The sequence below is a fragment of the Cariama cristata genome, unplaced genomic scaffold (assembly GCF_000690535.1).
Source record: "Cariama cristata isolate BGI_N322 unplaced genomic scaffold, ASM69053v1 scaffold8674, whole genome shotgun sequence".
Lineage (NCBI taxonomy): Eukaryota > Metazoa > Chordata > Aves > Cariamiformes > Cariamidae > Cariama > Cariama cristata.
Genome location: NW_009611203.1, coordinates 38,494 through 48,909, shown reverse-complemented (window position 1 = coordinate 48,909; position 10,416 = coordinate 38,494). Strand labels below are relative to the sequence as shown.

The window sequence follows — 10,416 nt, the reverse complement described above, 5'->3', positions numbered from 1 at the left end:
TGCGGGACCTGATTTATGCCCGTGGTAGTGGAGGTTTGACGGCGGCAGGGAAAGGTGGAGAGCGCGAGCAGATGGGTGAGCTTCCTCCAAAGGTACGCTTGCCAATTCGGAGTGTGACCAGTGCTGCGCCGCATCCGAAGCATGCGGCTGCTGCCAGCCTCCTCAGTACCGAAAGAGAGGTGACAGTGCAGGTGACAAACCTGCAAACACGGGAATTCTCTCCTTTCATGCTGAGGGCTTTGGCAGGGGCTGCCCTGGCTTTAGCCCCCCGTGGCAGGGATGGGAAGGAATGTGAGGCAGCAGGTGCTGTGAAATAATGGTGTTCGGATCCTGTAAACGTCCTGAATGCACTTGTTGTCCGTGAAAACCGAGTATTTCATCACTGCTTCCTCCGCTTACCTGCAGCAACCTGCTGTACGTCCGACTTCAGCTCCTGATGGAGCAAGTCATGACAGAGAGGGGAAATTCCACCTGTGTTTTAACCTCCGGATTAATCAAGGTCTCCTTCCTTAGGTTTAGGCTGTGTGCGTCCTTGGTAGTGATGTAGCTGGAAGATAAAACACAGATAAGGAATTCTGTGTGTTAGGGTGACATTAATAATAAATGAGCGTTGATCCTAATTGAGTATTATTTAAACATACTGAATGGAGGCAGCAGTCTGCTGGGACCGGCTTACGTTATCAAACTACTTGTGCCGTGCTGATGCTGCTTCTGAGCGATGGCAGGGAGAGGGAAGCGTTGGGTTTTAGGTGGCATCCTTGAGGGATGGTGGCTCGCGGTGAGGGTCAAGCGCAAGGGGGAACACGAGCGAAAGGCGCCTGCCTTGTGTTTCTTCTGAGACTGCGCGCAGCTTTGCCCTTTACTGCACTTTTGCTCGCTTCTCCCTTTTAGTGTCCCGCGACAGCCCCCTGCAGAGCCCGCAGGCATCTCTCGGGGGATGACCTCCCCCTCCTGCCTCCGGTTCTCAGACCCTTCCGCGCAAAGGTCTTCCATGTCTCCTGCGTACAGCAGTCGAGGAGCGGTGCTTGCACCAATGTCCTTTGGATGATGCTCCAATAAACCTCTGACCTTACAAGAGCAAGACAGTCTTCTCAGAAGTGACCTTTTGTTGTCTTGGCGATGGACCGTCAACTTCCCGAAGAGAAGCAAGAGATCAGCTGCTTCTGTTTCTTGAAAGCTCTTCTTCTGGAAAGTTAGTTAAACTGTTTGAGCCAACCCTACCTAGATAGATAGAGATATACAAGTAAAATAAAAAGCTGCAGTAGCAACATCTTTTAAGAACTGTCCAAGAGGTTCAGAAATGGGTTCTAAAACAGGCATACAACTTTCTGGCTTAGCCATGACAGGAAAAGATGTAAATTGTGCTTTTAGATGGCAGAAACTCCGTTGCGGTGAGCATGACTTACAGGAAAAGATGTAAATTGTGCTTTTAGACAGCAGAAGCTCCGTTGCGGTGAGCATGACTCGTAGCATTCTTCCTTCAAACGGTCCAAACCCATTACCTTGAAATACGACTGTGTTCCGAAAGACTGAATTTCTGGCAATTGTTAGAAATCGCTTTTCGTTGCAAGATTTGGTTAGAAACGTGGAATAAAAAGCCTGAGATTTGCAGAACAGCAGGCTTGGTAGCAAAAACCGGTACTAACGCTACAAGGCATGCCAAATTCTTCCCTGCTTGCTTCCCGGGAGCCTTGTTGGCTGTTTTGCCTGTTTCCCTTCCCCCCCAGGTCAGTGACAGATAAGATTGGTATTGATCCTCGGCATCCACCGACGGTAACCTTTGAAGGGACAGGCAACATATGGCCGTGGAATTTTATCTATCAATATCTGGGTAATAGAAAGGCAAGCGTGACATCTAATCCCACCACAGGTGACAGGTCATAAATCTGCGCTGATGTGGTTACTGGGAGCGGCAGGCATGCGAGGGGAGGGGGGGCGAAGCAGCGCCGACGGACACCGGGAGGTCAGGAGATGCTCTAGGCTGAAGAAACTTTTGGCCAAAAGTGCGTAGGCTTTCATGGTAGAAGAAAAGGCTTTTATGCTTAAGATCAAAAGGAATACTTTAATTCGGCGGTTACACGGGATGTGGGCTAGCTAGTTTGCTCTTCTCGGGTGAGGGACCACGCGCAGGCGGAGCCCCCATCGGTGCGCTCCCCCTTCAGTCAACCGTTGGGAAGAGGCCTGGATTTTGGAGAGTTGCTTCTCCGGAGGGCTCCATTGGAAGTGGGGCACTCCCAGCTCCCGGCAGCTGCCGGAGTCACAAACGCCGAGCATTTTAATAATTCAGGGGGAGCATGATTCAGCAGAGGAGCTGCTTTCCTTTGGACCAGCAGTACCCAGCCGGCTGTGTTGCTGGAACAGTATTTCACATTGGGTTTCTGTCTCTGTACCGTTTCGGTTACAAACCAGTAGAAAGAATTCCCCGATGCCGTTTCGTCACACAGACGTTCACAGATGTTTAAAATAAATAGAGCCTCCAGTGTCGATTCGGAGCCATTGTCATCTTTTATTCTTACTCTTTAAGCAAGAAAAACCATAAAGGTGGCTATAGCAGTGTTTTTCTCTGCAAGTTTAATAGCAACTTGGTTGAATTTGCAGTATGTTTTCCTGAAGCGTGTGTTTTGTAATGTAAACACAATCAGTCATTTTTAGCACAATCTTGCACGTTCCTCCTGAAACGCGGAGCACAGTCGGGCAGGGAGTCGCCTGCCTCGCCAGGCGCATCGCTGCTGAAAGGTGCTGAAAGCGTTCACACGTGTGCGCGCTTGCTAAAATATGTACCGAGAAAGAGGGGAGAGAGGTCCCTGCGATGACAGCGGTTGAGTAAAGCCTGCGACGAGAAGGTGAAATAGCTGGCGCTATTCCCTTCGTGTCATTGAGTGAGGTCTGCTCAGTTTGGTCCTGAGGCCACCTTGCTGGAAAGTAGCTGTTGCTCTTGGTACTCAGCAACCAGGGATTTTCAGGGGCAAAACTTAACGGCAGTGTATCAAAGATGACAGGCCTGCACTGCAGAACAAAACTGAAAAGGAGATTGCTCTCGAATGCTGTTTGTTTGCCACCGTTACTTTGCTTGAAGAGCTTCTTGGCATGGGAAGCGACGTTGCGTCTTGGCCACGCCGGGTCCATTGCTGGCCCTGGAGAAGATGTTGAAGAGGGAGTAAGAGCTCCTTGAAAGGCAGGAAAATCTCAGAGATGCTTGACTCGGGGTTACAGAACTGGTAATCAGATCTTATTAGAAGAGAAAATTGCCGTTTCAAAATATTAGTTGTAAATCTTGGCAGAAAACAGAATTTTATTTTTTTTTTTTCCCCTCTGAGGGTCAGGGTGACATTGAAAGAAGAATTGTTCAGAGATGCCCATGTATGGCTCCGGATGCTGTGGCCTTAGAGGGTTTCCATTAGGGGTTACACGTGAGGGTAGCAGGCTGCCTTCTCTCCTGCCTTCCCTTGACCCTAAAGTTTTCAGAATAAGCTTTTTTATGCAAGTGGATGACAGCATCCCTATCTCTGTATACTTCAAATACCTGTCAAGGAATACGGACCGGTTTTCATTGCGTGTTTTTCAGGCGATACTCTCCAGACCCGGTCCTTTTCATTGCCGTTGCAGGACCTGTTCAGCTGCAGGGGCGTTCGTTCGCCTGTGATGCAAGCCACGTCGTCCGCTCACACGTGTACGCACGTTTCTTAGGCAGCCTGCTCTAAAATTGTTATCGTTCTTTTGCCCGTGAAAAGATGTCACGAAATTAACTCCGTAGAAAGCAAATTGCCTTTTCTTGCCAGCACAATTAGCGTGGATTGTCCATTCTTCTCAAAAGTTCAAGTGTGACGACTGCAGCTTTTTTGAAACGGTCTCTCAAGATTTCAAGACCAGATGCACCGAGCTCCAGCGACTTCTTCCAGCGCTGCGCTGTCTCTTCCTTTCTCCCTCCTTGAGCCGAGTCTGCAGAGAGATTAAAGGGCGATTTCATTTCCTTCCCTTCTTTGTCCTCCCCTGAAAGGTTCCTCTATATGATCACGACAAAAAGTCTCCTCGGTTCTTGTAGTCTTCCCGAAAAGAGGGCTTGTGCCATTTCTTTGGAAGGGATGCTGTCTCCATGATGGATGGAGAGAGCCGAGGAGCTGCGCGGTGAAGAGAAGTAACAACAAGGAGACAAAGGTTCGGAGTAGGTGGATTGCTGGGTGCTTAGAGAGCCTGCTTGATGTTTATCTCGACTGTGGCTGGTTATTTAGCCACCACCTTCCTTTTAGATAGCTGAAAGCGATAGGTGAGTTTTGACGTTCAAGTTACGTTCGTTCTGTGGATTGATCATCGCGTCGCTCTTCCCTCGAGCGGGGGACCAGACAGTTTGTGTGTCTGTGGGGGTCGTTTCCTTTGGCTCAATTTATTAAGAGGAGTTTTGTTTAAGTTTATGGGCTCACAGAGTTCAAGTGTGATGAAAATCGCTCTTTCTTGGAAAGCATTTGATCCAGTATCCTGGAGACTGAATGAATCGGCAGTGCCGCTGGTCCTGGTAGAGTACCTGTGGCTCGTGTTTTGTTAGAAATTGAGGAATCGTGCTCACGAGCACGTATGTTTAATCTTTCCCTCTTTTCTCCCTGACGCTTCGCTTTATCCTGGTTGTGCTGCAAGTGGAGAAAGAATTGATTTTAAATGTGACCGCTGCGTATGAGCCAAGGTCCCCGGGCTGTGTCCAGCTGAGAGGAACTTGTTTGAAACGCAATTTACTCATCTGCCTCTGTCTTTGCAGCCTTCAAAGCGAAGACGGCAGCGGTCTAAGGCAGAAGGACAAGCACAGAAGTTAATTGTGTAGGTTCCAGCCAAAGCTGGGAACTCTTCTCTAAGACAAGGACGATGCACGGGGGCTTTTACAATCCGTTCACTTGTAATAGATGAAAATCCATCCCGGGTAATTCTGTCGGGGGTTTTTTCCCTGTTGACTCTACTCATGGCCTGCCCCCGCAAAACATTGCTAATCGGCAGGGGATTTCAAATGGCTTCTCAAGAGTAGCGTTCCTCTGTTTCCCTCGGCTTCTGTGATTCTGCGTTGGGTCCGTAAACTTCATTTCTGCCCCCTCCCCCTCTTTCTTTTTCTGTAACGACATACTGTAATGCTGTAAAAGTGTCTACTTTTAATGCTGCTCAAAATACTTGCATACTGTCAGTAAATATTTACCAGGAAACTTCCTGAAATGTTGACGTGAAGGTGGGTCTGAAGAGTTCTCCTTTCACGTTGCGTTTTTGTTTAATTTAAGAGTTTGTAATTAATGCTGTTCGCGGAAGTAACTTTCTTCTCTGGGTGGTAAGCAGGAGCAGATACGAACACAGATACCCGTAAGCGTTAACTTGCACGGTCTGGCGCTTTCAGTTAAGCGAGCAAATTTAGGTCAGCGGAGCAAGAGGAGCTTTGCAGACAACTGCCGGATTAGACGCCCTTGGATTCGGAATAAATACACAAAGGCGGTGAGGCTGGAGATGCGGCCTGTCCTTAGGTGCACCCTGCCTGTCGTTAACCCAGGCCCTCGGCGAGAATAAATGCCGCCTTGAGAAGGGACTCTGACGCCAGGCTGGACCGAGATGCTGGACTTCTAAAGCCATCAGTCAGCGGGCTTAATGTAGCAGCATCCTGGCATGAAAAGCTTCAGTGACTTGAACTTCAAATAATTTATTTCTAAATTACTTCTACTGTAATTCTTATTAATTCAAATAGGCTTCTAAGCTGATGTAAAATTCAGTAAATGCAAGGAACAGTTTAATGAATTGAAAATAGGATTGAGTCCTTTAAAGTAAATGTAAAAAAATATGCTAGCAATAATTGCTTAGATGGAAATCGAATCTTAATAGCTTTGTTAATGATTTGTAGTGAATATTGCGTTTACGAGAACATATCAAGCTGATCCTTGTGCAAGAACCTTGTTCTGAATGGGTTTGATAAAATTATTCCCCAGAAGCAGTTAATAACGTTTAATATTTTTTTCCTTGCGCCACTTTTGAGGTGTTTGAATGCCACTGGCGCTGGAGCCTAGCAGCAGCTGTTAAGGATCGCTTCCGCACCGCTTTGGCGTGTCTGTGGCTTTTCTTTAGCAAGGCGAACCGCCGACTGCAGTCCCGGTGCTGCGGGGGACGTCGGGCAAGGCTTGACTCGCTGGGTCGGGTATGACCATGCTTTGTAATCTCTTACTGGCTTGTCCTGCCCGCAGTTGTCTTTAATCGGCTTTAAACACCCCGGACCAGGTACGAAGTATTACACCACGCAGACAGCAAGTTTATTTGGATAAATAACGCAGTTGTATCCCCCGCCTTTGATCAGGTGTGTTACCTTACTTGACCAACTTGCCTATTGCAGCAGTTAGAAACGTTGGAGAACGTGGCGTGAGGGGTACCGATAGCGTGGTGGGATGGCTGGATGCTCATCTTCTGAGCTGAGGGCTTTGGGCATGACCGGCTTGCAGAAAGTGGAGCAGGAACCAGGCAGGTGTCCGTACCGGGCTCCTTGCACCTCTTGCAGCGGGCCTGCGGGACTCCTCTCGGTACGAGCATTACTCTGTTCGATAACAACTTTTCACGTTAAGCTTTGAAGTTCATCGGTCTGAAGAAGCAAAGTTTATACCAGGAGGGCTGAAAAACACGCCCAGGCTTCAGCTCGGTGCCATCAGGCGTGGAAAGGCATCTGAGGATTTATCAAGCTCTTTCCTTCCATACGATGCAAACTTTTTGTCAAATACTTGTTTCCACCTCGCTTTCCAACCTTGACGAGATTCTTGGTAGTTACAGAAGAACTGAAACGCAAAGCGCTTTTTGTCGAAATCCCCGTCTTCTGCATTCTTGAGCGGGCAAAGCAAATTTCTCAGCATGCGTGTGATGTAGTGATTCGATTCATTAGGAGGAGCGTTTTCGAGGTGATGACCTGTAAATGATTACAAGGCTCCCACAGCATAATGGCATCGAATTCTTTTTTTTCCTGCCTCTGGACATTAATAGCACCTACTGATTACACAGAGTGAGTAAAAACCAGTTCCCTAAAGTCTATCTGCTCAAGTCAAAGGATAAGTGCTGCTTACAGTGAACTGTTCTTTCAAGGTAATTTAAGAAAATTCATCTGTTGAGAGTGGAGGCGAATTTCTGCCCTTCCCATGCGTGTGGCGTGGAACTTGCTCCCCCGAGGCCGACGCTAGTATTACAGCGTGGAGGGGCGCGTGGCGACCGGCGAGATCCGTCCCTCGTCCTCTGCCTTTGCTGTATTTTAAAGCGTGACCAGAGAGAATGTGCTGGGATGAAATGGCTTCTTTGAGATAGAAAGCACACTCCTTGATGAGGCCGTACCGCGGTCGTCGTACAGTGGTCCTTTTCCCACTCTTCCCATCGCAGAGCTCCCTTCCAGTTATTCCTCTCGAATTTCAAGGTGACCGGTACAGTCGAGGTGGGGAAAGATCCATATTTGTATTCCCCGGCGCTGCCGTTCCGAGTGTTTGTCGTGCGGGTAATTGTATCTGTTCAGTGAAATGAATACCAGCCCCAGCACAACCCACATGCGGCCGTGCGAGGAGGTATCTCTGCTTTGGTGCTGGGGGCAGGTAAAAGGGTGAGGGTCCCAGTTCCGTACAACCCCAGCTGGCCGGAGGACCCAGGGTCAATGACTCGCCGGCTGGTGTTCCTCCGTTGCCTGCCCGAGCTTTCCCCCGCAGAAAATCCACACATTCTTCCTCGGTCAGACCGGTCAGTTAAACGTCCAAGGTCGTTTCGGCAGAGCGGCCCGTGGGTTGTGCCGCTGGGCACGTTTTGCAAGAGTGCCGGCGTGCGGCGGTGGTGGAGCTTTTCCTTTCCAAGCGAAACTTGGCGACGTCACTTCTGACTTCGCTGCTTCGTCTTTGCGCTCTCTTTCAGGCGACGGTCAGAATTTGGTTACCGAAGACGTGACAGTGGTGGAGGGAGACGTCGCCACTATCAGCTGCCGCGTCAAGAACAGCGACGACTCGGTGATTCAACTCCTGAATCCCAACAGACAAACGATCTATTTCAGAGATTTCAGACGTAAGTAACATCTTTCCTTGTTTGGTAACAACTTTCCCTGCGCCTTCCTTGCGCTCGGGAGAAGACGTTTGCAGAGATCTCTTCTTTTAATGTAACGCTAGACACGTAAAGTTTAGTCAATTCTTTAGAGGGTAGATGTAGATGAGGCAGGCAATCATAATCTTTCTCCTTAATGGAAACCTTGATGGTCCCCTTTAAAAGTCAGATCGTCTTACTTTGCGATAGGAATTGATTGTGGTAATTCAGGGTGAATTGCAATTGAGTGCCAAATATTTAGCTGACACAAACAAATTGGATAGGGCAAGGCCGAGATGGTGCAATGTTCTCAGAGGTAATCTGTTTGGTTCGAGACTGAAAATTTCAAGACAATCTATGCTTCTTTATAACCAAAACAAAACCTCCCGTCACTGCCGTGTCAAGTGTATGAGTCTGGCTTTGTTTCCTGGTGTGACAGTGCCACAGAGCATGGTAGCTACGACGAAACGCCTCAGATTGTCTGCGTTAATGTCACTGCGGGGACGGGACATAGGGGTACATTGTGCCCAGCGTTGTGGAAACGCACAGCAAACCGCGTTCTCTTCCGAGGCGTGGTACCATCTAACGATGTGGACGTGCGGAGGCTGACTCGCTCCGCTTGTGCCGCCCTTCCAGGCCCTTGTGTTCAGCTGGTAAGATTTGAAATGCTTGGTTTCCAAATTCGTGAAAGAATTTGTGTGGCCGTTACCGGTCGGGAAACAACCTAAATGGTTGTACAGTTCGACAATTCTGTGATCTGATAATAAAACCGCGTCCAAAGATTTGATGCTGTGCCCGGCGATTTGCTTATGTTGATTCTTTGCAGTGACCTGAAAAAAGAAATAGTTTATAGGTCCAGACTTAAAGGTAAGAAGCAGGATGGAAGCTGCGGTCAGGAACCCATGGGGTGCTTGTCTAGATGCTGCTGCAATTTTTATAGACGGTTGACTTTGTTGTGTGGCGAGAGGGGTCGCTGCGTCTCTCGTCATGGTCACTAAGGGTGTGCTTGCTCTGCAGCGCTGAAGGACAGCAGGTTCCAGCTGGTGAACTTCTCCAACAGCGAACTCCGAGTGTCCTTGACAAACGTCTCCATTTCTGATGAAGGAAGGTACTTCTGCCAGCTCTACACCGATCCCCCCCAGGAAATTTATACCACGATTACAGTGCTCGGTAAGGATGGAATAGGTGCTTATGGTGAACTTTGTAATCCCGGGACGTACCGGGTCAGTGAGATGGGGCTCCGCACGGCGTGCGGGGAGCTCCAGCCGCCCAGGGAGAGCCGCAGCTCTCCAGCGATAAAGCACAGCGAGGATGTGAACGGTGAATGCTCTCCCACTGGGGACCAGCTCAGCTCTTCGACAGCTGGGAACAGCTTAGGACTTGAACCTACAGAAAGCAGATTTTCAAGGGTTGCCAGCAAGTGCCGAGCAGGTTGTCCGGTGGCGTACCGTAGTCCTTGCGTTGCCTTCCTGTCTTGCAAGGCGTCCCTGCTCACACCCTGAGCCTGTCTTTGTAGGTTGCATCGTATGTGGCATGATCCTCGGGTCTTCCCCTGTTTGTTGGCAGGCAATTTTTGGCTTCAGAGAAAAAGCGGAGGCGTAAATGTGAGGAGGGTGTTCTTGGGCAGGTCACTTGGAAAGGCTGCGAGACGTTCCTGCCCTTTATGGAGTGGGGCTTAATAGCAGCCTGCATTTGTACAGTAGTTTGTACTGTCGCTGCTCTCTAAGGCCATCCGAGTGAATCCTTTGGCTTTTCGGGCAGGTCTGGACCAGCTATCGTCCCAGCAGGAACATCTGTCCGGCCCAAGGCTTGGCAGAGCTGCAGGAGCAGTGCGGGACCGTGCCCTCCTGCCTCTCTATCTGTACCCTTTCGGGCGAGAGAAGGCACGTTTCTTAGGAAGAAGGGAAGATAAGTTGCAGTGGTTCCCTCTCACTCGGTGAAGTGAGAAAGAAGTCAGCCAGAAAGTGAAAGCTGTAGAAAATGTCTTTCAATAATTACCCGATACACAGAGGGAGAATAAATTAACGTGAATGCTTCCTAGCGTGGTAGAACTGTTCAGTTTATGAATTTTGTGTTTTCAGTAATTGGACTACTCTTATCATGTACTGAATCTTTTCTTCCAAAACTTGGGGATTTGAGAGATTACATTTTAATGACGAATGACAGAATCTTTGCCCATCTGTGATATTCCTTCAGGGCAGATATTACTACCAACATCGCTGGTGAGCCTTTTGCCCTGGTGAAGATGCATAAGTTTTTGCATCTTTGTCTGTTGACTTCCAGATTCGGTGAAATCCTGAGCTCAACTAACGGAAAGGGATAGCTTCCTCTTAATTTTAGCGAAAATTTGTTTCGCGTATGAGAGAATGCAGG

The 10,416-nt window shown here is 48.8% G+C and overlaps 1 protein-coding gene across 1 annotated transcript in view; it reads left to right on the top strand.

Moving 5' to 3' along the window:
- Positions 1-7,881: 7,881 nt before the first annotated feature.
- Positions 7,882-10,416, top strand: part of LOC104160089 (cell adhesion molecule 1-like) — a gene marked incomplete at its 5' end in the record, with an annotated part of 35,615 nt that continues 33,080 nt past the window's right edge. The window contains 2 exons of the mRNA XM_009698149.1: positions 7,882-8,028; positions 9,061-9,213. Of these exons, the coding sequence (XP_009696451.1) occupies positions 7,882-8,028; positions 9,061-9,213 (300 nt within the window). The remainder of the gene's footprint in view (positions 8,029-9,060; positions 9,214-10,416) is intronic.